We start from the raw sequence: 27,132 nt of genomic DNA on the forward strand, positions 1-27,132 counted from the left end.
GTTTCCTGTCGCGCAGTTCTAACAAGATTTTGGTTAATCGGCTTGACGGGAAAGTTCTGCTCCTCTTTCTTCCACGTGGTTCTCCCACGGGACGTTGCGGCTTTTGGCTGTCACCCGGGCCTATCACCGGCAACCTGCCGATCGGATTAGTTTAATCCTAAAATATTGTTCTGCCGGTATACAACAACATCGCGAAGATTCCGCGAAAGGCCAGTCGACCGCGTATCCGGGGATTCGCCGGCCTAATGCCCCTTTGACGAGGATTCACTCGTTACGGGAGGCAATTAATTTTGCGTTCCGTGGCGTGTCATTACAATGGTCTTTGATGTAAGCTTTCGGTGCGGTCCTTCGATAACGAAGTTGCAAAGTCGCTAGATATCAATAGCGAGGCTTCGATCAGACCGGAATAAAAACTAGAAGCTAACCCGGAGGATCTTATCTCGCTATCCTGCGCGTATAACGTGCACCCTCGTGGACCGCCGCTGTACTCGGTCCGTCATTTCCCGTCTTCAACGGCCAGTCAGTTGGGAATCCACAACAAGCACGTCAAAAACCTGCCAATCAAACTTCCAATTTCCATCAATCACCGACCGTTCGATACCGTCGTCTATCGTAGCCCGGTAGAACGCGAGCCACCCCTGCCTCGTCCATACACCCTCGTACGTGCAAGTCCAGAGATCGCGAAATTTCCGCAGAAAAAATGATCCTGCCCGTTGCAGCAGCTCGACCAAGGTATCCCGACAACGTCATTATCTCGTCAAACGGCCGCGTAGCCACGACGACGCGACGACGCGACGACGCGACGTGGGAAACGAGGAGGAAACGCGCGCGCGCGCGTACACGCGTGCTCACGCACAGGTACCGACACAGACGCACGCAGGGATTGCCAATCAATTCGCGCATCGCGCCCGGGAATTAGACAATTAGGAGTCGTCACGTTCCCCGAGCAGTCGCCTCGTCATCCCGGACCCCGCGTCGTTCCGCTTCAGCCCCTTCGAGCCGACCTTCCCCCACGCTCGTCCACTCGCTCGTTTTCATCCCCACGCGCGACCACGCGCATCAAGCGCCACCACGTTCTCGATCCAAGCAACGCCATCTGCCAGACGATGGGAACGCGAGGGGCCAACTCGATTTCCCCGATGCCGAAGCGGGAGAAGAACTCGAAGGCGACGTTGAAACTGGTGTTGGATTGGCCGAGTCGCGCGGTACAAACACGCCCACCGAACAGGGGTCCGGGTTAGGGCTGTGGTGTGACTGGAGTGGTTCGCATTGGCCGAGGATAGGACACGGTACCGGTTGCACGGGTTCCGCGGGGGCGGCGCGCCACGGCGGCAAGCACCGCGACGCCGGCCGCCACCGAGAAGAGAGAGGACGTCTCGGCAGGCCGCAGCCGCAGCCGAACTGGTAATCAGTGTCGTTTCCGCGCCAGCACTGGCCACCACGCGGCAGATTACGCAGATTACGCTCTGCACACCCCCCGCGCGTAGCCGAACGTTGTGACACCGGATTGTGAGAGTGCGACGGGGACGATACGCGGATCCTCGCTTCGGCTACGAGCTTCGGTTACCTGGGAAATTGCATCGCCTGTTGTACTTGATCCTTGGACGGAATCGTTCGACGGGACTCTGACAACCAGAGATACGAGGTTGAGAAGTGCGCCTGGTTCTTGGCTCTCGCGATTCAACGTCGTTTCGTAACTGCACTCGCGCGACAGACTGTGAGCGTCGGAAACGCAGATCGATATGTATTGACGCGTCGCACGTTCGGTCGAATCGATACCGAAAAGTGGATCGAAGAAAGAACCGTAACAGCGATAATGTCGTTGGCTGCTTGAGCAGAAAGACCGGGAGAAATCGAATCGTCATGCCGGTCTCGTAAAGAAACTGTTGTGACTTTAATGGGGGGATCCGCTCGCGCCGGCTCGGTCGGTCCACGACGATGCGGCGGCTTCTGAGAATAACGGGCTTGGGAGTCGTTCGTCGAATGCCAGCCCGTGTACATTGCCGATGATGCTGCTCAGTATCGAACTAATTGCGAGTCGATAAACTGCTGCGATGACAGTTGTCCCTTGGACGTCGCACTGACGTTCGGCAGTTCGCGTCGATAAGCGTGCAGAAGCGAGGAAAACGGAGAACGATGACCACGACGTCGTAGGTCGGTGGACGATACTCGTGCCGGTAGAAGACGAACGGTTTGCAAGGATAAAGCGGTGGCGAGTAACACGAACGTCCGCTCGTTAGCTGCTAGTGACGTCGAGGAGATAGCCGAGTGAAAATTACGATGTGCGTTAAGTGATCGATGGCGAGGTCTTGCAGAGACATTTAGGAAGCTCGTGCTTCGACCGAGGCGAAGGATAGGCGCTACGACAAAATTCATAGCCTGGTAACTTGTCGAGAATCCCGAGAGGGAAACGTCGGGAACCTCTCGATCGACAAGCTGATCCCGCGATCCTCGTTGTCGTGCGATACGAAAAAGAAGGAAAAAAGGATAATCGGCATGAGTAACAGCGAGGGCGTGGTGACGGGCCAAGGAACCGGAAACGATCGCCTGTGCGAGGACGTCGATATGGCAACTTCGACGTCCGCGTCGTCCAACTTGAAGCCACGAAGCGGCAAGATCAGCTTCAGCGTGGACTCCCTGCTGAGCGACATGAAGAAGACCGGTGTCAGCGGTGGCGCGTTCGCTCGACGAGAGAGCGACGATCGGATGGATACCGAGAAAAACGTGGACGTGGAAGCGAGGTATCGCGAGTTGCTTCTCGAGCAGCAGAGACTTCAGAGTAGAGAGTTACTAGCGAGGTTGAGTCCGCACGGGCTGGCGTTCGCGAATCATCATCATCATCATCATCATCCGTCGAGCAGACTGGATCAGGATCATCCGTCGGCTGGTCGGCAGGAGATTCTCACCGTGAAGGATTTCTCGAGAACGGCCAGTCACGACAAGTCCTCGTCGCCGATTAGAATAGACCAGGAGGTTCAGAGGGATCGAGACGATCGGCGATTGTCGGCCAGTTCGCCGGCCAACAGGATCGCCGAATCTATGATTCAGAGGGAACGCGGCCAAGAGGAGGACGAGAGGATGGACAGGATCGCCGGTCCGCGATCCGTGTCGCCGGTCAGTAGACGAGAGATCATGGACGATAGAAGCGACTCCGAGGCGAATCGTTCGCTGGAAGGCGACAGAACCACCGATCATTTGGATCTGGAGGATCAAGAGATCAGAAGCGTGGGACAGTCGGAGGATTTAAACGTGATGGACTCGGACTGCGAGCTGGACAGAGAGCTGGACAACAATCAAGAGAAGGAGGAGAAGTCGAGTCCGGTAGTGCCTCAACCGATTCATCCAGGAGTTCAGAGGCCGTCTCAAGGACCGCCTTACCTCGCCGGTGCACCCGGTGCACCCGGCTGGAATCCTGCGGGATTTCCGCATTCTCTCGCGGGCTTCGCGTGGCTACCCCCACCTCCGCACCCGCACAATCCTCACGGACATCTTTACACGCCTCACGGAGGGCCAACTAGTCCGAACGGTAAGTACCTTTCTTTCTTCTGTCCGACCTTCTCATCCGCTCCGTTTCCGTCCATGCGTTTCCGTGCCGAGCACGGGGTGCCACTAGCCGATCCGGAACAGAATCGTCGGATCGAACGGCGCGCGATCGACGAAGGAATCGAAGTTTCGTTCGAAACGAAAGACACGAGAGCGAGCGAGCGAGGCTCGTGATTTAAAAGGCAGGCCCAAGAGGCAGCGTGTTCGAGTCCGCCAGAGAGACGGAAGCCGCTTATTATAAAATAAGCGATGGAACCGCTATCGCGCGTCCCACATCTCGCGCTCGAGTCGGCCGTAATTGCGCGCGCAATTTTACAGCCGAATTGATCCCTTCGTACAGATTATTCGCAATAAAAGAGTCCCTTAAGAGCGCGTTTAATCGTCGGTTGTAAAAACGAGACGCGTATAATCCACCGTGGTATCCTTATCGAAAGAGAGCCGGCGCGCGTGCATCCTACTCGAAGAAACTCGCTTGCTCTCGCTACATGCTAACACGATCTTGCCATTACGATCTCGACTCCTGAACCAACCTGTACCACGACGTTAGAAATACACGGGCGAATCTCAGAAATAACAAAGCCCGCCTCCTAAATGGTATAAACGGAAGAAAATGGGAAACCGGTTGGCGTGAAACCGCTTGAAATTCAGGCGAACCGTAGAAAGGAGCATCGATTCGCGGCTGGCGCGCGCGCGCAGCCCATTATTCTCCGGCATCAAAGCCACATCGCGCGGTTCGCCGGTGGAATATTAGCCGAGGGCCGGGTACACGCTACTTATCAAGCCGATTTACGGGTACGGCGTAACTAACTTGCCTCCGTAAATCGTTATTCTCGTTTCTTTTTCGCCTATCGGCGGTGGGTTGCGAGCCGCGCGCCAGTCCCAGGTTACAATGTTGATGATTAGGAAGGAGTACGCCGGGTGCCGGTGGCACAGGCCACGACACTCGTAACACGCAGCCCCATAACGCTCGATATTAGCGTTGCCGGTCACGCGAGAACCCGGTTATTATCGGAATTACGTGCTAAAGCGTTCGCCACTGGTTCGCTTCTCCGGCTACGGCTACGTAATTCAACTCTGGAACTCGGAAGTTGTTAGGCTAGAAAAGCCTTTCCACCTCGAGAAGAGACCACGTTGCGTACCGAGTTCACTCGCGGATTTATAGTAGGTTTTTCCTCGCGTTGGTTCTACGTGGCTCTAAGACGAGCCAGGAATTTCGTGTTTTGGCAACGATACGTACGCGTTGAAAGGGCACGTCGTCGATACTCGCGAACGATACCGCAGACTCTGAATCGAGTATCGCGAGATTGTTAGATTCGACGGAAAAATGATTTATTAACGAGCAGGTGACGCGGTCACGGCAAACACGATGATTGGACGTAACGAATCTTTCACGTTTGGTTTTCGTATCGCGATATGCGACGCAATATGGACAATGCGGAGACGCATTTTTCCGAATTGCATTCATTATCTTCGCGCCAAAGGTCTAACGACAATGGTTTCCAGTTTCTCGACTTTGTTGCGTTAATGTCGCTCGAACAATGACGATGATTAACAATTCGCGATTCTTTGATACCAACTACCCAGGCTATTAGACGCACCTTCCATCCTTCGCTTCCTGGTTGAGCGTTCGTTTTCATCCTGACGCGGATGAGAAACGAGAATCGTTGTTTACGAAGCGAAACGGAATATGTATTTGAAAGTTGGCGGATAGCAGCGCGTCCATGTATCCAGGGAAAACTGTTAATCGCGTCGGTATCGGTGACGTCTAGTGTCGCAACGATTTCGACGAAACGATTTGCTCGGGGAAAAAATCGCTCTTCGACGTTAGAGGACTATGGCGATCGAGTAAATCACCGATCGACTGGAATTACTTTTGTTTGCTGTCGAGGTAGGGCGTGGAATACGTCAACCACGCGAAATAATCGGTCAATTAAACTAGCTGGCTACCCGTTTCGATCCATGAATCGTTCTACTCGCGGAAACGCAGCGTAGCAATGCCTTCGCTCCTGATTCTGACATTCACGTCGATTCTTACACGTAATTGACAATTTCACCTTGTCGATGACAGCTTTGTGTCAACCGCTTTAAAGTCTGGTAATTCTGCCTAGCTCCAATTAAAATTTTTACCCCTGCTGAATTTGCTTCGTTTAGAGAATTCGGGATCAAAGTCCTACGGGTTCTCCTCTTCTTTACTCTCGTTTGGTGTCTCGTAAATTAAAATTTCGCGAGTCCTCGGATTGATAACAGCTTCGCGTCAAGTTCCTCGGAGTTTCAGCCTCCGATTAAAACCGTTGCCGCCTCCCCTCGATAAACGTTTGTTTAAATAATTTTCCACCAACCTATAAAATAAAATATATAAATAAAAAGGATATATACTACGCTCTCGTTGGTTGTCTCTTTTATCCGAACGCCGACGGTCTGTGCAAAAATCGAAAAATCATGCGAAACAGGGACTCGAGGGAAGCGCAGTTTCGTAGTTTTCGCCAGCGAAATTACAAACGGTACGGTAGTGGGAAACACGCGTCGTTTCCGAGAAAGAAATCTCGAAGGTCGTTAGAAGCTGGTAGAAAAATGTCGAGGAAGGAAGGCGAACGCGTACGTATGGAAGAGAAGTACTTGTCTCGGGTAGTGTGGTTACCACCGTGTAGCCGAACGCTGAAGACAGGGGATGGACACAGGGAGGTGTACTCGGTAGTTCTCGAGCTCCGAGGAGCATGATAGAGTCATACATAACGCCGGCCATCCATAATGCATTCAAGTCGGTCTAAAAACTGCCCTTGTTAGGTTCGCCCTGGCACACCCAGCTTCCTGACCAACCTCATCCACTCGCGCTTTTTGCGAATAATAACGACAAACCGCTCGCTTCTGTCTCCCCTTTCTCTACGCTCTTCTCCTTCTCTATATTGGTCACGATATTTCCTCCGTCTCTTTTTCTTCCTTCTATCGCCCCCTGCGAGATCTTTTTCCTTCGCTTTGCAGCGCGAGACCAATTACCCGCGTCTCTCGACCGAGCTCCGGCGAAGCTGATCCGTTTCGAATTTCCTCGACGCTGATTAACGCAGTCTTTCCCGTTCCTTCGCTGTCTCGGTGGATGGCCACTGATTAGACAGCATCTCTTCGAGGTGAACGAGTTTTTCGAACGCGTACGACGCTAGTCGTGGGTGACGACGGTTCGACGTGGCGAACGTGGAATTTCGAGGGTGTTCTGGCACGATCCACAGAAGCCAGACATTAGGATGCTTTCGCTAGTAGTTAGCTGCCTTTAGCAGATGGCTGTTCTACGCCGAGATTCGTTCGTTACCATTTCTCCTTCGGTTTTTTAGTAGACGTTGCAATCTGGCGTGCAGTGGAATGGCGATTAGATGGATCGGCGAGTTGATGAAGCGAGAGGCGTGCAAGGTGTATGAATATTATCTCGCAAACGTTCAACGTTCCCGTTGCACCATCTGTTAAAATGTCGTTGCGAACCTGCGAGCGGCTGTGTACGTTCGTAGCTTTCGCGGGCTATCGAATCTTTCGTCGATCGGGCAAATTGCTACTAGCAAAGCGAACTCGTTCTGGGCTAGATTCGTCGGTGGTCATCGTCGAACGATGGAAACGCGAATACCGTTGCGTGCCGACGAAATATTCAGCGGAGAAAAACGCATCGCCGACAGCTGTGAATGGAGTGCCTTCGTTGCCAGGCAAAAACTTAGCTAGACCGCGAGGAGTCGTGTTGCAAATTCTAATTGCCCTGCTTTCACCTAGCTTCGGCCGTTTTTGCCTTTCCGATACTACTCGCACAGTGACGTGCGAAACTTGGACCATAACCTTCGAAATCTCTGTTCTGTAAAAATCCAACTTTCGAACTGTATTCTCGATGGCGTTAATCGCGATCGGTTCGTGGAAACGTCGTAGAATCGCACGAAGGATGGCAGGCGTGAGCGAAAAGTTGGACGATGGAAAGCTCATCAGAGAGAGTTAGGCTGGTTATCAGAAAGGCAGGGGGAGCGAGGGGGAGGGTGTGTGTGATACTAGCCTCGTCCAGCCGATAGATAATCCGTAGGCCTGTCACTGGGCGGTGGCGTTTCGAAAATTATGAATACGGACGTCATTTATAACGCTCGAACGCCACCGTCGGCCTGTGCGCATTTATCTGCTGGCCTCCGTGTCCAGGAATGAATTAACGACGCTCGTCCCCGATGATGTTCCACAAAATATTTCGAACAATTCATCATTCCTGCCCGAGCGTAATTACCGTCCACATAGCGTTTCGTCGGGGAAACGAGCACCGCCGACGGTCCGCCGCGGTTTTTCCGCAAGCCGGCCCAAGAAAATCCACCCCTTGGCGCGTTAATTGCCGTGAAACGAGCCCTTTCTTCCCGTTTATTGGTAATCAACCACCGACATTCTTCCGAAGCGTCTCCATATCTTTGCGTATTCTTTGCAGCGGTTCAGGATTTTTAACAGGACGTTTCTAAGAATCGAAGAGATGCAGCGATAACGAGGCGCAGATGCGATACGAAGAGGAGAGGGAAGAACGTAGTAAGCCAGGTTTCTCATTTTTTACAGGACAGCAATTTCAAAACTCGGTACGTCGCGTGGTCGATCGATCCTGCGTTAGTTGGCGCAATTGCCTTTTTGTTCGATGTTGCGCTTGAACGTGTGTTTTTTCGTCCCCTTTAAAATTATTAATCTGCTTGTCTGGTTAATTACAAAATTTCCTCGACTCCTCTCGAAAGCACGACATCTCCGTGACTAACGAGTTGTCTTCGTTTTCAATTGCGCGATACTAAAATTCTTTTGCTCGACGATAATGCGACGCTAAAATGCACGAACACGAGGAAAAACACACTTAACGTGTTTTTTCTCCGCGATTCTCGTATTCGAGGCTATTGAAGATGACGGAGAAACGAATTACAGCGTGGAATCGGACGCTAATGAATCACATTCATTTGCAACGTTTTGTACAATTCGGCGGCTGTTGGATACGTTGAGTTAGATACCGGCGATGGTAGATAAGTAACTCCGCCGGACACGCCGAGGTAGGATAAATGGTGCACACCTGTTCGAAGGATTTTTATGGAAGCTGCTTTCAGATTCATGGAGAATTTGAGAGAAACGGTGACTCGCTATTCGATAACACGATGAATTAGCATTTCGCCGGCTTCTCATGGGATTACTGTATCCACATTCACCGCATAGTCAAATGAACTAAATAAATCGTACAGAGACATCCGTGGACCTTATATCTCGATAAAGAACGAACGAAAGATGTTGAACTTTAGGTAGAACGTCCACCTCTATCCGTCGACCAAGAATTTGTACGACTATCGTTTATTCCGATCTTTGCGAAATTTTTCTCTTCTAAAAGAAAAAGAAAACCCAGTAGAACCTATTTTAGAGAATTCATCGCTGAAACTGGGAAATTTTTGACAGAGAGAATCTTACTCGATAGAAGGATAAGAACACGTTACCCTGTAATTTTTCCTAAACGTCGCTATATATATTTTCTTTCCCAACGACGTAACAACTATCGTTTTTAAAATTCGTTAGAAAGAAACTGCTGCCGCTGTTGACCAACGTACCGAACACGCAACGCCAACGGAAGTATCGTTCTCTTTATTCTCTGACTCGATCGATATTCCATTCATGCCGATTTTTATCGCTAATTATGCGGCGCAGCGAACGAACGATCCGCGTGCACGGAGATCGTTATTAACGCGTTTAATTAGCGCAGTTGGAGCGCGTGGCTGGGTCTAGCGCAGCGCGGTCCGCGCGCGATTTCTCGGTGAAACGATACGGCAATATTCGACAACGAACGACAACGAGCGGACGAAACAATGCGATCGTACGCGCCTGACACATCTAGCCTCGTTAGTCCCTACGTAGCATGTGGTAATTAACGAGAATTAATTGGCTAGCAAGAAGAACATATCGATCTGTTGCGCGACTGGAATCGCCGATTCACGGAGACGCGTGCTCGCGACTCGAAGGATTTCTCTTCCGATTGTGGTGCGTTTCATCGCGCGTCGATCGATGTCTCGTTAATTTCGAATCTCCAGCAGATCGAATAATTAAATTTTCGTTAGGTCTGCGTGTCGTATTCGACGAGGGAATCGAAGGAACGATTATTCGTTATCTTATCGTCTTTTTCGCGAAAAACAACGTGCACGATATCGAGCTTTTAGTAAATTATATGAAATTATACACAGGTACTCGTACGGCGTTCGTTCGTTGCAGCTAACGCAAGTAACACGACCAACGTTTCTATAATATTTCTCAACTACTTGTTACAACCTGATATTTAGGTGAAAAATTAACGTCAAAGTGTTTAACGTAGAGTTTGCTGGAGGATAGAGACGTCGCAAAAAGTGATATTGCCATAACACGGAAACTGGTAGAAGATTGAACGATAAAAGAAAATTATATAGGAAGAACAACGCACGCTTGCTATTCCAGCAACTTATGATCCGCAATTAATCGTAGAAAGCGAGCAAATTAGTAATCGGGTGCAACTTATTGCAGCAGAGAAGGAGTAAAAGTTTAATTGGTCGGTTGGAGTTGGAGGTTCGTCTTATTTGCGAAAGAGTCGGAAACTTTGTCTCGCTGTTGGCCGAGAGTCGACGAATATCTGGATTCTCCGCGGGGAACGTTCGCGCGTATACGCTGCCACGTATCGATCATAAATTATGCGAACATTTAATTAGCAGAAATTAATTGTCGTTCGTAAGAAACATACTGAACGAGGGGCCGGTGATTAGTAAGAGACGTAACTGGCCGCGATACGCGAATTGTCAGCGCGATATCGCGAGCGTCGACAGAGAGCAAAAGATGAAACCCGTTTCGTTCTGCGTTTCATCAGAGACTATTTTACCCGGCAAAGAATTTATTGCCTCCGCGATGGAGCAACATCATTGGGAATTCATTACTCTTTCCCTCGCGAGTAGATAATGCGTGAGATGTATGGAGAAGAAGCTAGCGATACAAATGATTCGCGATAAATCTCGATAATTAATAACGAACATTTTATACGACTGCCCGTGACACGGAGTTATCGGTAAAAAGGTAAGAAAGGAAAAAGCGATGTTATTATAAGGGCAACTTTCTCGTGTTGTGTTCTAAAATGTTCTAAACCGTTAAATATCGAATATAGTGGGTACATAGGTTCGAGCAACCGTTAATTACGACCACTTGATTTTACTCGATCTTTACGTCGGCCACGACTAATTGCTTTCTTCCATCGCAGTTCCAATTACGAGGCACAAAAAGCGAAGCGATCGCGGTCGCTCGTCTTATCGGAACTGGGAATTACGCTATCGTTGGTCGATTAACATCGTTCGCAGATCGAAGTTGTTTCCCGGACGAGGAGAGCTTTTCACGCGCTATAGATTTCTAATTGGCTTTTTCTGCCGCGGGAACACAGCCACGCGAATATTCGCAATGATCTATGCTAGAAGCTTCTTTTCGCGAAAGGTGTTCCTTTCGAATATCGTTTGTTGGAGCAACGGCGTTGCGAACGCCTCTCAGCGGCCAAGTGTCGCAAGCGGCCGATGCGATCGCCCATTGAAACTTCCGTGTCCCACGTGGTGCGGAGAGACAATGCCAAGCCAAACTCGCGCACAAACGCGAGAACACGAAAGGAAAGAGTGCAAAAGTTCCGCCAGGCTGGCCAGGGACAGGCGCAGGTGCTTTGTCCACGCGCTCCGCGGAAAGTCAGGCCGCAAGATATATTTCCTCGGAGATCCTAGCGAGCGTTTAATTAGCAGAAATTAATTAGCCTCTAAGAGGAACATATTGATCGGTTATGTGAGCGGACTAGCCAAGCAGGCTGGTCGATAGCGGTGAAACGGGCAACGCCAACCAGAATGGAAGACGTAATACCGATGTCGCGACAGATCCGCTGGACAATGCCGCCAGCCCGTTCCCTGCTTTTTGTCCCTGGCCGATCGTTAATTAGCGCGTGGAATTCGCCGTTGCCCCGCTGCTTGCCACGAAATCGTCATCCTTTCGACCCGGTCCTCGACCGAACAGTGGCTTTTTGTCACCGAGGCCGACCAACGAAGTCGTCCACACGCCACAGTACTCTACCGATTCACCTTCCCCATGCTATACCGATAGTTGTACCTACCGATCGACGACGGACGATCGCTAACGACGCTTCCTTTCTTCGTGCCGTTAACGATAATCGAGTATACCGGTGAAGCGATGCGGCGAATTGTGTCCCCTTAATGTCGCCTTGTCCATGGTGAAAATTGCATCGTAAAAATGAATCGACGGACGAGGTAACGGTAGAACGGTAGTTTTTACAGAGTGGCTGGAGCTTTCAGGTAAACGAGTAGTAATTAGTTTCTTTGCCGTAGAACCGGCAGACGTTATAAACGTTCGATCGCAACGAGTATGCCTACGTTGAAACGTACAAGGATGCTCGAAGCTCGCTGGTTCGTTTAAAACACCACGAACGACGAGACAGTCGTCCTCTGGCGGAGAAAGAATCCGTAGCAAAACGAGAGCGGACCGAGGGAAGGATCGGCTAATGACACGCGTACGAGTTAATCGTCGAACGGCAGCATCGACGCGAGGATAATCACCGCGTCGAACGAAACGCGAGCGTAACGGCGAAACGATATTTTTTTTTTCCTCTTTACGATTCAATTTTATCGATCGTTGGCAACCGATCGGTGAGGAACCGTTGCCTCGGCGGTCGAACGTGCCCGGATTCGCTTCTGTAAATTGGGGATTAACGACGAACGGCCGACGCTGGTCGCGGAGAAACGCGCGTGCGCACGCACGATCGACGACCGGGTAATTTATGTGAACGCGATCGTTAACGCGAAACGAGGCTGGATTTTCGCGCTGCCATCTCTGTCTCTTTGTCTTTTTCTTTCCCGTGAGTTTCTTGTCGTCGATGAAAGTCCGGTTGGCGTTCTGTACTTGGTTCGTGTCGAACCTGAGGTGAATTTGTCGAACACTCGCGCACGCCGATTTCCCCGACGACATCCAAAAGAGGATGATCTTGCCATTTCGTGCGAGCGTCGATACTTTGAAGCCGAGGACCGAACTGAAGGCGTTGGAGTAACGAGATCGCGTAAAATCGTTCTCGACGAACCGAATTGAAATCGGTAAAGGAAGGAAACCGGTAAAAGTTTAGCGCGTTTTCGTTGAAAGGGTCGCGCGCGCGCGCTAATTAACGGCCACCGGTGAACGTTATCGGTGGCTCGCGGATAATTATTATGCAACGCATACACGGGAATAACGTGACGATAATTTCGTACCATCCGAACAAATCTGCGCAGACGTGATTAATATTACGAACTTTGTAACGATATCGGATATTCGAGAGCGTCTCTCTCGTTTCTATCGCGTTCGATGACATAATAAACGATAAACATATATACATATAAATATATACAAATATAAATATATATATATATTTATATATATATATATATATATATGTAGCACGGACGATCTTCCTTTCGCTGCTTCGATCGACCGACATAATGCATTTTTAATCGATCGAGAGCCGCCCGAAGGAAGAGACGGACGGAAGAAACGTGTGTTCGCGTCGGTTGTATATAAATAGCGGTCTAGTAAGTAAGCGTAAATATCCGTAAATGCATTTATCATTAACGAGTGGCAAGGAGAAAGATGACGAAAATAATGGTATAATTGCAACTTCCCTTCTCTCTTCTTTCCATCGTCTTTGCCCGTGCGTCGGTAACCGCGATATCGAACGTTAATTTATCAGCCTCGATAGTACGACAATAATTACCTCAACTATCGCATCACCAAAAAATACTCTACGGTTCCGCGCCGTCGATATCTTAATTCGCTTTTGCCGATGTGATCGTTCGTGTTAATTATTCCGCGTGTAGACATATTCTCTCGTGTAGCGATCGAACGAGCGCTGCGCTATTGCGCTCGTGGACATCGCCAGTTTATAACGTTGCCTCTTAAACTGCCGTGTTTCGCTACCTTCGCTCCGGCGGATTACGTAATTGGTCTACCTACCTGGAACATTAATTAATTCTTCGATTCTTCGCGCAAGTATCTTTGAAAATGTTCGATACTCTCCTCGGCGACACCCTGTTCCACGGATCTTGTAAAAGATCCTCGACTTCCTTCGAATAAATCTCTAATTCGCCAGAGTCGACGATGCTGGGAGAACCAGTCCCCGTCCGATCGTGTTTTGTCACTGATCGGTAGTTTTTCGGATCTGTTGCAGGCGACCTGAGGCTGCCAGGACCGGGGCCAGGGCCGGTCAGGTGCACCCTGAGGAAGCACAAGCCAAATCGCAAACCGAGGACACCGTTCACCACGCAGCAGCTGCTCTCTCTGGAGAAAAAATTTCGCGAAAAGCAGTACCTAACCATCGCCGAACGAGCGGAATTCTCGTCGTCCCTTCACCTCACGGAAACGCAGGTGAGACTCGTCGAAAGAGTTTGCCATTAAGCTTCTAACCGCCGCGAACAATTAGCCATTAGAGGAGAAGCGTTTTGCGCGCGGCTTTGCAAACGCGTGTAGCACGGACGTGAAGAAATCCTGTGCGTTTAGTTGGTATACTCCGTAGAGTATTGCTTGAAGAAATTACGTACTTCGGCGGAGATAATCAAACGATCGTAAATTTGTATGTGCTCGTTGAGTGGTCGAAAGTAAATAACGGATGCTCAAGTACCAATATGGAAATTGACTATTAGGTTTTGAAAATGTGTATAGTAAAACACGATTTAACTAAAGGTGTCTGGAGAGAAGACGAAGATTTACCGGCTATCTCCTCTTATTAGTTCCGACGATACGAGATAATACACGGAAAACCGATGTTGAGCACGTCTGTGCGTTTTGTCCCTTTATGACACACGCGCAATCTACGAACAACGCTCGAACGAACGATCGTTAATACAGAGATACACGCGCGACTCTATACAACGGCGGTTCGCAAGTTCGAATAACAAAAGTTGGGTCGAAGATGAGCGTTAATTTGTTCGTATGAACGAGCTGCGAGTAAACGGGAGTTACACTGCGAAGAGATTTAATCGATCGTTCAGCCAGATATTAGATACTTGGAAATATCGTAGCCTGAAATACGTAGAACTCGAGCTTGTAAGAGGCTAAGAAGCTATTCTGGGAAACGCGTAAATAGAGAAAGTCGCAAAAAAGAGTGGCTCGCACGCAACAAGAGGCTCATTTCGTTGGAAAGCCCGTCCCGCGAACTTACGATTCGTCCGTCCTTTAAGTACATTTGTTCGTCTCCCTGTAGTTTCTCGCGATGCTATTTTATTTCCCTCTCTTACGGCCGGTTCGTTCGTTCTTCTTTGTTTCGTAATTGGCCGGCCAGGTCGCGATCGAAATGAGCAAATTCTTGTCTGGTTCTCGCGCATCAGATACATCACATCGAGGCGGGTAATTACACACCCTTCTACGGACTCGGCTGGCAATTAACATGATTGACGTTAATTAAATTGAACGTAATGAAATGATATTATACGTAATTTTTGTATCAGACGAAATGATCGGCGCTCATTTGGCGCGCAACCAACAGAAGACGCTTTTAAATGCCGCCGGTAACGGATCGACCGGCCCGAATTGTTTTCTCCGTGTTTTCTATGCATCGTCGTACGTACGCGCGACACCGTGGCGAATCAAAATACGTACACGAATTCGTTTCGGTTTTCTTTTTTTTTTTTTTTTGGCAGTTTCCGTGCGTTTTTGCGACACCCGATCCGCTCGCTTCAGGCGCAATTTCTTTCAAACTTTGCGTCGACCAAGTTTCAAAATGTTTTATATAACGCGCGCAACATATTCGTAAAAAGTGTTTCTAGGAGTGTTAGGATACTTTCACGAACAACTGTACATTGTAGGCGATATAATTGCGATACTAAGAAGGACTTACCATGTACACGAGTAACTATACCACGGCCTGACCGGATCTATAAATTCACCTGCTTGTAGAGACTCGTAAAGTTGATACGTTGGTTCATTTGCTATGTGCACCTTGTAAAATTGCTTAGGAATAACGAAAACTCGACTGGAACATTAAAAAGTGTTTTTATCGATACGCTGGGGTAGCGAGAGCGCGGTGATTAGCTGTCTGACCCTAACGTTCTGTTTCTACTACTAATTTGTACTAAACGCGGTGAACTGTTTCCTTCGCTGATGATAACGAAATACACGCTCTGCCGGGATATTAATTAACCACGGTACTAAGCCGCTAATCATCGCCGGTGTAAGTATGTTTGAAATTGATCGTGTCTTACGAGACAGAAATTTGTCAGGCGAATCGTAATCTCGCGGCCGACCGACTCCATTCGTTTAACGGTCGTTTGAATAACGATGGAAGAAAAATCCTGGGAACGAGGTAAGTCGTAATAAAATTAACCAACCGCGTTAACGCCAGCTAGACGTTCGTTGTCCCGCGACACGTGTAGCAGCCAGACCAAAAAGACGATCGCCATCGGGCTATTATCGTTCGGTCGGCTAGCGTGTTCGAATACACTTTGCGTATTCATTACGATGCATCGGACGAAATGAAGCCTCGTCCTGTTCGTTTGCTTAGATAAGCTACGATCGTTCCGTCGCCTCTTGTCTTCCTCGTCCTTCCGAAACAGTCTCGGATCGCCACCCTGCCGGCGCTCTCCTCTCATTATTCAGCCGCGACGAAGAGGTATGTCCGCGATTTCGGTTGCGATATTCGCGCGGTTACAACGCGATAGCGCCGTTTTCTCTGTTCGAAGGATCGATCCTTCTCGAAGCGAACGATTTGACGTTGTCGTTCGTGCCTTTGAAAAGTAATCCGTTATGGATCGATTCGATCCAGTCGCCCACGTGTTACAGACAGAGGACAACGATCGAGATTTAACCTGTTCGGTTTCTCTGGTCGAAGGATCGACTTTAATCCTTCGTCACGGTGATCGAGGAAAGGGAGGATAATTGTAGGCACGGAATAGAAAACGCAGAGGCGGTGCTACTATCGCCGTGCCTGGAAAATTGAGCGCGCGAACCGCCGATGGTAAAGCGTTAGGCTAACCGTGAAAAACAGGAAGTCGTCGCTGAAGAGAAAAACCACGCGGAATATCGCAATATGTCTTTCCTCCTTCGGGGAACTAGTAACGATTTGATTGCACATTGTCACGCGATGCGAGATTTCTACTTTCTAAGCGACGAGAGTATCCTCCGCGAGGCTTGAGTTACGTACATACGCCTAACGTGTCCGACATCGTGGCTGATTTATTAAAGAGTTACGCGATTTATATCGTTTTTTTTTCTCTTTCTTTCTCGCATCTGCATTCCTATTTACCCTTAAACTCCGCAACATTATACCAGCTTTAGCGATCAGATTACGGCTCCTTGAACTCGTTACGCGTGCTCCAGGGTGTTTAATGCTAATTCCCCGGGGAGCTAACGCAGTCGCTGCGCATTACGCTCGATAAAAATAGTGGTAACGAGAATAATAACGACGATAATAGGAAGATCGTCGTTGTTACGCATGCAGCTACTAGGACATTAGCGTTCGGATGATGGATTAACTCGCTGTATGAAGCGTTCTTCGAACATCCATGATACTTTAACAGTTGGGAATATTTCAACGATTCCAACGAATCTTTCGAATAATTTCCGTTTAATTCGAACGATCCATTGTTCGTCCGACCGTCTCATCGAAATCCTTCCATCTCGAACACGCGTCGTCTTTCTCCTTTTCTACCTATCGGTGCACCTAAACCCATTCCAATTATAAACCTTTTACCAGCACGTTTGAGCCAAGGTACCGACAAAAGTAACTCGGATCCTTTATATATCGCTGGTGCGACTAATAACAACGTGACGACCGTGCATATGTTCTTTAACTAGTCGCTGACGCGACCAACGAGAACGCAAAATTTTCCAGCGAACGATTCCCACAGGGAAATCGCGATCTATTACTCGTACTTGGGACTAAAAACGGACGCTAAACGCCGGAGGACCGATGGTCGGACGGCGTGTCGTAATTCGATGATTCGCGACGCGGCTACAGCGGCGGCCGCATCTGTCCAAACAGAAAAATTGGCCGGCGACTGTGCAAACACAATTAACCGGCCGAGAGAAGGGTTTCGAGCCGCGAATTCGAGCCGCATATTTTTCCACGTAGCAAGTTTCCAACTACATCGACGAATTCCAACAGACAGGCCGCTCCGTACGACCGGCTGCTTTCACCAATTTGAGCCGGCTAATTACGCGCTAAATAGCCGTTCATGCAGTACCGTGGTGCACCTATTTTCTCTACTCGCCGTTCAGCTCGATCCCGTCGCGTCCCTTGTTAGACCGCTTACGTACCGCACGCTTGATCGATAGCGTAATTATTTAATTACGCGGCCGCGCGTATCGACGCGCTCCTCCCGCCTGTGTCCGTCCACCGCGGCCGTTTTCTACTTTAGCGGCAAGTCGCGCCAAGCTTCCGTAGACCAGTCGTCTACGAGTGCGGGGACGAGGTTCGACGAAAATCCATCTTGGAAATTATAGATCGTCTAGCGGTGGAAGTAAATTATAAGTCGAAAATAAGTAGCGTCTTGGGTGTCGATCGCGGTTACTGCTATGTACCGGATAGTAGCTCGACGTGATGCCGGTGACGATTCGTAGAAGAAATTTTAAGAACCGAGCGCAGCGACGAATTTTTACTTCGTGCGATCATTACGTCGTTGTCCGTGCAACGAAATATTCCTCGACTAGTTTCGAAGGGGTAGTTTTTAATCGTAATCGATCTCCGAATCCGAAGAGAAGAACACGGTCGTCTTGTAGAGAAATAACACAAGGATCGAGAGCGCTTTATTTGCGCTCAAATTACGCGATCTGACGGACGTATCGTTTGGCTCTGAGATCTCGTGGATGTCCGACTAGGTTACGAGAGGATATCGCGGAGCCAGTAAGAACCGACGAATTTTGATTTTTAATTTATTTTTTAACAAAGCCAACTTCTTCGCGACGATAGCGCGAAACGATCGGTTCTCGAGACCCTCGGTAACCAGATTTAACCCTTCACGAGTTTCCTCTGTTGCAGGTGAAAATTTGGTTCCAAAACAGGCGAGCGAAGGCGAAGCGCCTGCAGGAGGCGGAAATCGAGAAGCTGAGGCTTTCCGCGAGGCCCTTGTTGCACCCGAGTTTTGGCTCTGGCCTGATGTTCTCCGGAGTGGGGCCTCCTGGAACACCAGGAGTGCCTCCCTTCATCGCGGCGGCCATGGCTAGGCACACCCATGTCGCAGCCGCGGCAGCCATGTTCATGGGGCCCCCTGGACACAGACCTTAATAAGGCAGAGTCGAGCTGCGCGAACTCAAGTCGCTCGAATCCTGGCCAGTCTGCCTCATCCAGACTGCTGAACGACAAGAAACGCGTTGCGAGATTCGATCGAACTCGAACAACTCGCGGAATCGACTGGACCATAGCCTGGCGGCTCGTCGACTTCGTTTGGAAAAAAAAAACGACGAGATTCGTTGGAAGCGACCATGGAATCGCTGTACGGCTAAGAGGTGGAAGAAACGAGGACCAGAGAGGAATCTGTGGTGGTTTGGAAGATGGTGATGGGTTTGGAGAATTGGTGTTAACGTTTTGAGATTCGATAGAGGAGGGAAATTATTTTTTCGTGGCGCGATCGGTGTTGGAGAATGAAACGAAGGGTGAAATAAATCCAGCAGCAGCTTCGAACGTAGGCTTTTCGAATTTGTGGTAGTAAATATTCAGTGATTTGTGATTGCGAGCAAAATAGCGAAGGAAAGAAAGGAGAGAACGTGGTTTTCGAAGGGTGCCATCGCGAACGACGTACCGCGATAATTAAGCTGCACGTTCCAAAAAAGACTTTACGATGTATCGCCAGGAAGAGGAAAAGAAACCGATAACCACCGGTCGGGTGAAAAGCGCGGTCTTCAAACTCATCACCGTTGGAGAACCTCGGAGAAATCGGAGATTTCGCTTCCATCGAATCTGCGAAACCTATCCCAGTGACGATAAGTGAAGGATCTGGTAGGGACGCGAAGGAAATTGTAGGCGAAGTCGGCGCGAGTTTATAACACGCGATACGAGAACGCCGGTGTTCGTTCGTCGTAGGAAGCGACACGACGAAATGTTTTTGACTTTGGTCGCGAAACGATAAATCGACGGTGACTTTTACTGCCGCGATCATTCGCCAGAGTCGGGGAAAAGTCTTTGAAAACGTGGCACCGAACTCGCTGCCTTTCGTTTCTCTTTTATTTTTCTACGTTCGGCCGTTTCTTCGCCTCGAAATCGTTTCGTTGCACGCGAAACAGACACGGATGAATTTACGAATACGACGACGAACGTGATCGAATAGTCGAGAGGCTGGTCCGTACGATCGTGACGCGACGGCATTTAGAAAGCATTTTCAAGGCGTTTGATCTCACAATGAAACAAAAATCGTACGAAACCGATGTATATATTGTAAATAGACGTGTATCGAATCGCGTAAGTGTACGTATGTATATATAAATATTAATATATCGACGCATGTACAGGACGTTCGGCTTCCGATTTCGCGAAGAGAGAGAATGCGAGGAAAACCGGAGGCGATCGACGAAAAGAACAAAACGAGAAGCGACTCTCGACGACGTTGTGATCGCGACTCCGCCGTTTCAATTAACCCGCTCCTTCGGCTCGTTTATCCCCCGGAGGGAAATTTACGGGTGAGATAATCGATTAGGTTGAAGAAAAAGAAGAAGAGAGAAATACGCTACGTAGCCGATGACTCCACTCTAGAACAGCTCAGCTAGAATTCCCGCTCGCAAATCGTTCTTTAACGATCGCATCGAACCGAGTCGAGAAGTTCGACAGGTCGGACGTCTCGTTCGTTTAATCGGTCTTTCATCGAGGTACGCGCACAGAGATTCGAAATTAGAGACTCGACACGCGATCTTCAATATTCTCCGCTGAACGCAGCAACCGGTGTGATGTAACAAATAAATTCTCTTTTTTCTAAAAGGTACGTAGAAATCCGCGCGTTTGCCCAGCCAAATTCTTCGCTAGATTCGGTAAATGCGAGCGTTAAACGGGATATTTTTTCTGTTTCGCGCGTCGTCCAAAGGACGAGGAGAAGCGTAAATTCCAATGGCATCCGCGACCGATTCGAGATCGACGAATGTATCGCGGGCATACTGCGAACGCGACGAGGTCACGGATGTACCTAAGCGCTCTGTATAAATGTAACATGATAATTTATCCATGGAAGTATACCATAGCGAAATAAAAATGATTTCAGTATTTACGTCGACTTGTTATCGATTACTCTTGCGTTTATCCAACCGTAATAAATCTTCGAAGGTTGTCGCGTTATTTCGCGGATCGATCGAGGAGTGACTCGTGAAATCGAAACGAAACGCGAGATCCTTAAGTAATCTCCGTGGCTTTCAGGATACGCGACCAAGAGCAAAAGGTAAGTGGAGGAGAGAGTCATCGAACCTGGATCGATCGTCATTACGTACGATTGAACGGGAGAAAATAAAAGAGTAAAAAGAAAAGAATAATCCGTAGAAATGAGAGAGAGAGAGAGGATCGTGGCAACGACCTCGTCTCTTAGTCGAGCGTGATCCTTCGTTGAAAGAAGTATTATGTATATCTTATGGAACGGAGGGAACGAAAGACGAGGGGAAAAAATAAAAATGAGAGAAACGAGGAGAAAAGAGAAATGAAAGAAAAGAAAAAAACGGGGACTCCGTTGGGCGCAACGAAATGTATCGCAAAGTCATCGGTGAGGAGAGCGACGGTCTCGTATATGGCAAGTAGTCGAGGCAACGGTATAGGGCGGCCGAAAGTGTCCGCCAGATAATTAGAAATATGTTAATCCGGCGTAGCCGCTAATTGGTTTTTGACTAAATTTTTAATTAAGTCTTAAGCCCGGGCGGCGCGCTGATTTATCGCGCGGATCCTCCGGCTAATTATAAAATATATGTATACGTACGAGAGACCCACGCACACGTGACGCCGCCGCGTATCTACGCGGACCCCAGCCCCTCTGTATGCACCTGTCTCGAATAATCTGTCCATGAGCGTCGTCGACCACCTTCCATTTCTCTTCGATACGGATATCCACCGTCCAATTAGAATCGATTTCTCCTGTCGTTCGCTTCTTTATCGAAATATTCGATATCGTTAAAAATCCTGAACGATCTACGAACTCTTTATCTCGCGTTTCGAACTTACTTTCTCGAGTAAGAAGATGTTCAGCAGGAAATTAACGCGTCGTAAGATAAGACGAAGTGGCGTTCGTATCCATAAAGAGTCGGAAATTTGGAGAAAAACAGAGGCAAGCGATCGTCGCGATTCGAACGGAAATTCGACGTTTCGGTTACGAGTCGACGCCAATGCCTGCATTCGCGTATACTTACGGGTCCACGTTGCCTATCTGCAAGAACGGGGTAGAGTCAGCGGAGCCAACTTCTCGGACTAAAACGAGAAGGCCGGCGGATCCGTTCCACTGGCACGTCCGATCAAAGAAGTTCGCCGCCTTCTTTGAATCCCTCGACCGCTCGTAACTGTCATCCTTTCGTTCGAGACCAGTAGCCTAATTGTTTCTAGCGGAGCCGCTGATATACGGGTTATTAGAAACGGTCAAATCGCCGGAAGTTGTCGCTGTTTTACGACCCGAGTGTCGGTCCAACCTTTACGTATCTCGCGCTCTCCTCTCGTTTTCTATACGGCTCCCTTGAAAAAGTACACGACCGAACGCAAATTCGTGGTATTTTAATTGCTAGCGACGTCGATGGCAATCGCGCGACGCGAAACTACGAGTAAACGTTGGCGAATCGCAGAGACACGCATCGCCAGAGACAGAGTATTCGTCAGTAGCGTGACTGGAGGGCACAAAGTACGATCGAGGCGGACGTTGTCACGCCGAACCGACTTTCCCCTCTTTATACGCAACCGCATCTTGGTGGAAGATCACCTACGCGAGCATTCGCAGAGATATACGAAGGAAACGATGACGACGATAACAACGAGTGGCCGAAGGAGGTGGAAAGGAAGGCGAGCAAACGCGCAAACATCGACCCTCTAGAACGACGATTTACCGTTAAAGGGTTTACAAACAGGCGCCAGGTATTTGCTACCTCCGCGGATCGGAAGCTCTCTCGGTTGTCCCTCTTTGTTCAACGTGGCGCGGTCCTTTTCTTTCTCGCTGCTCGATGTCCGCTGTTGGCCTCCGTTTCACCGGATCCCTCTATGCCACAGGAGAGTCTCTGTTACACGCGCACCGATCGGCGCTCCCATATAGATGAAATTTATGTACGAGGCCGACCGATCCTACGCATGCGGTCACATTGAGCGCTGACAATTAATTAAAGAATAATTTCTTGTCTTCGCGATACCCGGAGGAGCGTCGCCAGTTGGCGGCCAATTATGCCTCCGGACGAGAACGGAATACCAAGCAGGCCTGTCGACGACATCGAGAGAGCCCCTTCGATGTGTCCGCTCCGTGCTACCGCTCCTCACCGTCTTCTCTCCTCTCTCTCTCTCTCCCTCTCGAACCGTCTCTACGACCGACTACTCTTCTTTTCCGTCTGTCGCGTTCCCGCCACGATTCCTTCCCTAACCGTGTTCCACGCATCGCACAATGAGAAGCCTGGATCTCGCGCGTCCATCGAGAATTTCAACCGGCACGGATTTCAAACGGATACGACGGAGCCGGCGAAACGACGACCGATACGCGTCAGGTTTTCCGTGAATTTCGCAAAGCGTGTTGGCGTGCGATTAGGAGGAGCGAGGGACTCGTGCGAAAAAGATGGAATTTAAACGAAAAGCAAAAGTGCGTAAATCGTTCGTTCGTTTGGAATATACGTGCTTGCCTGCAATTAAGATTAAAACGAAGGTGAAATATCATTTGGTTTTAACGACGACCCGTATCGAGCGTGCGAAAGCCGGGGCGTACGAGCAGCGGAATTACAAGCGTGAAATGCGTACGAGCATCGTGTTCGCCGGTTTTCACCGGGATTCGTCGTCTACGCCCGAAAAGGGTAAGAACTGGGGCCAAGCGCTAGCCTCTGGACCGGAAGGTAGCCAGGGAGGGGGGAAAAAATTCACGGTTAACGCGTGCATCGAAAGCAGGCCTCCCCTCGTTCAGTTTATCCAAATTAATTGGTCGTAAATTAAGCGGCTGGTCGGACGAGCACGGCGAAACGAAGCGGGAGCGAGAAGCGGCGAGTGGATCTCTCGGGGCCTCTCTCGGAGAGAGGCCGTCCTGAAACGCGACAGGGACACCGTGATCCTCGGTTGCGTGCGTACGACGAGGAGGAGACGCGGAGAAAGGCCGACCAAGCAGAAGAAGACGTAGATAGAACGGAAAGGATGGAGAAAGAGGGAGTTACCCGAGCACGAGGGAAAAAGAGAATTAAAAAGGCAATGCTAGCCGGGGGACAGTAGCGCATCGACACGCCATTATGTGGCGGCTGGGACTAATTTATACAAGAGAAAGACGAGGATGCCGCGGAAAGTCAATCGTGCCAGTGGCCGGTCGAGCGGGACGAGGACAGCTAGGTGGCGGTCGTTGGGACGACGAGGACGGAGCGAAGAGATCGCGGGCATTACTTAAAAGAGGGTTCCTAATTGGGAGCCAGCCACTGTTTCGACGGGTGTACCGATGCTCGGATTCGTGTCCCGCAGAAGGGAATTAAGGAGGAAGAAAAAGGGACCGTGGATTCGAGGAAGGAAAGCTTCCTTTCTGCCGACCCTCTAGCCGATACTTTGATCGAAATACCTTCCGACCGTGTTTACCTTTTCGGGCGTGTCTTCCACGTAGACACGTTGAAGGGTTAAATTGGCCGTTGGTTTTTTATGGAACGGTAGTATGAATTTATTACGAGATGCAAAACGACGGAGCGGGCCGAGCGACCTTGGCTAACGATTGATTTCGTACGAGCTACGCTGACCGGAGACCCGTTTGATTGGAAACGCTCTTACAACGCGATAACTCGACAGTCTAGCACAGATCTTGACGCATAATTCACCGCGTGAAAAGGGCTTTTTAAGCCAGCACCAGGCCACCGAAGGAATCTTCCCACTAGAGAATCACGACGAGCCTAATCGGTTCTATCTGGCGGAGATCAAACGTATCGAAGGAGCAAGGTACACCGAGTTTCCTCGTGGTCGCTGGGAAGCTTCGGTACCGCTGGCACGTACGTCGGTGACAGGGGAGGAAAGAAGGGAGAGCAAGAGTGGAAAGAGTTAGGGGAAAAAGGAAGAAAACGCTGTCGGGTATCGATCGTCCGTGGAACGATCGCCATGTCAAGTTCGGCTTTCGATGGAAGCGCGCGCAAGTAAAGTAATCGTTTCTCCCGAAGCTTACACGCGTTTCCCATAAATCGAGCGGATCGCTAGGCAGGTACGCGGATCATGTGCCGTTGCCGGTAATTGCCGGCAAGATGAATCGAGACGAAATCCCGTTTCCGACTTCGTAGGAAATTTACGAAGCCGGCCGGGTAGAGGACGAGTTGCGTTTACGGCGAGAAAGTCGCCCGGCAAGAAAGTCTCGCGGTCGATGCAAACGCCGCACCGCGTCCACGAGACCAGCGGACGCGTTCAAAAACCGCGCACGGATACGTGCTCCTAATTAGGTACGAGCTGATGGCTGTTCTTACGCGCACGAAAACGATAGAACCAGATCGGTGACGACCGGTCGTCGCTCGTTCACTAAGATTCGCGGCTCGTCGGCTAATTCCAACCGCGTGTCGTTCCGCGATGACGTACGACCGTCCAGTCACGATTTTAACGGGTTTAACGATCGACTCGGTGATCGATGCGTGGCACAGCTACGGCTTCCAGGCTTGTAATTTACATTCGAGTAAAGGGGACAATAAAAATCGTAAATAGTCGTTAAATTAGGAAACGCGACGGGAGAAACATCTGGTCTTTTCTTCGATATCTGATGGAACGAAAGAGCTCGATCAGATCTCACGGACTATCCGACGATCTTGAATTTCCAAGCAACGAAGATAAAGTATTCGTTAACAGCGTCTTTATAATTTTAAGAAGCAACCTCGAGTAGATTTTCGAGTAGAGAAAGAGGAAAGAAAGGAACGTCGTTGCCCGATGAGGAAGGTACTATTCCGTTTGGAATCAAGATCACCGATCCCGATAACACCCGAGGCTTGTCTCGTTTTATCGTTACGAACATCGACGAGACGAAAACGAATATCGCGCGCGTTGCTATCGATTTCGGTGACGAGTGGAGAATTGGCTTTGAACGGTAGAACGATTACAGGGTGGCGAGAATTTCAGGAATCCTCCTGAAATTTCTCCATCTGCCGGTAGCGCGAGAACGTCGGTGAATTCTTATTCCGGCGTTCCAGGGAAATGGCGTTCGGTAATAAAATCTTTTATTACACTGCTCGACAGGCGGGCGTTAAGATCCAGCCTCTCTCTCTCTTTCTCGCTCTCCAAACTGTTTCAGCTTGCACCCAATGAAATTTATTCATGGCGGGAACGTCGATGTCGAACTTTAATACATCGGGTATAAAATTAAAAATTATCTCCGCATAATGCAATTGGAGGTTACCTCGTTAACTAAATTACAACTTTCTAACTACCTATAAAACGGTTCCCTAAAAACTTATAAATTTTCGGATCAGCAGGCTTTTTACGGTGCCGAACTCTCTAACACGCCGAAAAAGAAACGATCAACGTGCTTCGCGTCGCCGTACGGTTGACAATTTGTCACGATTCCGGTTATCTCCTCCGCCCGTTCTCCCTTCCCTCGCCCACCCCCTCCTCAACACCTATCTGTTTCCGCTCGTTGATACGCGCCGTAATGAGATTACGCTTTCGCGTTGATTCCCGTGAAATTTTCCGACGCCTTGTTGGTTCGATAATTTCTCTTTCCATTTGCCTTCGAACGAACACGCGTAACACGCTTGCGGTAAATACCCGTTCCAATCCTTCGAAGACGATCGTGACAAATTAGACGAACCTAAAGAATCGTTAGATACCTGTTAAAACCATTGAAATTATTAATTCGACGTATTCGTGGCAACAAGCATCTCCGTCGAGTCAGCCTGTAACCATCGTCTAAGGAGCAAGACAAAAAAGATAAAAGATACAGGCGAACGAAGAAATCACCGTGGCATGTTTTCTGCTCGAATCAAGATGCTTCGTCCGCTACCGCTGTATCTGGCCGGCTCGTAGTAGCATCGAGAAACAACGTTCTCTTATTAACCAAAAATTACTTCTGGGAATCAGGATGCGAGTATGTAGAGGTAGCCGCTGACGCAAACGATCGGACTTATCGCGCCGCTCGATGCAAGCCGAGCCAGCTCGACGAGTCGTCCCGCAACAAATTCGCCGATTAAGAGAGCCGCTGGTCTCCGCGCGGTGAAAATTATAAATTCAGCGGGATCGTTGAGCGAAAAACGAGCGGGCCAGGCATTCGCGTGGTCTGGTCGATCGGCAATAATTTGTCAGATACGGCAGCGTCCGGCCGGCCATTCAATTATCGTCGCCGACGGCACGCCTCCTCCGACACCGGACGTTCGCTTCTTTTTGCCTTCTCCGTTCTCCGGCGCAAGACGATCGTCGCTGCGGAATGCTAGTTTAAATAGGTGTTTCTCCGCGAACTACTCCCGGCATTCGAGAGGCAATTAGCCGGC

General features: G+C 49.5%; 1 protein-coding gene across 1 annotated transcript; it reads left to right on the forward strand.

Moving 5' to 3' along the window:
* Positions 1-411: 411 nt before the first annotated feature.
* Positions 412-20,765, forward strand: LOC132910856 (uncharacterized). Its single transcript, XM_060966949.1, has 3 exons — positions 412-3,526; positions 13,751-13,947; positions 18,554-20,765. Exons 1-3 carry the CDS (start codon positions 2,497-2,499, stop codon positions 18,797-18,799), a joined length of 1,473 nt encoding a protein of 490 aa, XP_060822932.1. The 5' UTR covers positions 412-2,496; the 3' UTR covers positions 18,800-20,765.
* Positions 20,766-27,132: the final 6,367 nt, after the last annotated feature.

This window comes from Bombus pascuorum, chromosome 9, assembly GCF_905332965.1.
Source record: "Bombus pascuorum chromosome 9, iyBomPasc1.1, whole genome shotgun sequence".
In the NCBI taxonomy this organism is placed as follows: domain Eukaryota; kingdom Metazoa; phylum Arthropoda; class Insecta; order Hymenoptera; family Apidae; genus Bombus; species Bombus pascuorum.

What these genes read in the sequence shown, in the direction of transcription:
- LOC132910856 (XM_060966949.1), top strand. Translation starts at nt 2,497, where the DNA reads ATGAGTAACAGCGAGGGCGTGGTGACGGGCCAAGGAACCGGAAACGAT. An exon ending in AGGGCCAACTAGTCCGAACG is followed by an intron (nt 3,527 to 13,750) that starts GTAAGTACCTTT and finishes GATCTGTTGCAG; the next exon opens with GCGACCTGAGGCTGCCAGGA. An exon ending in TTCACCTCACGGAAACGCAG is followed by an intron (nt 13,948 to 18,553) that starts GTGAGACTCGTC and finishes CCTCTGTTGCAG; the next exon opens with GTGAAAATTTGGTTCCAAAA.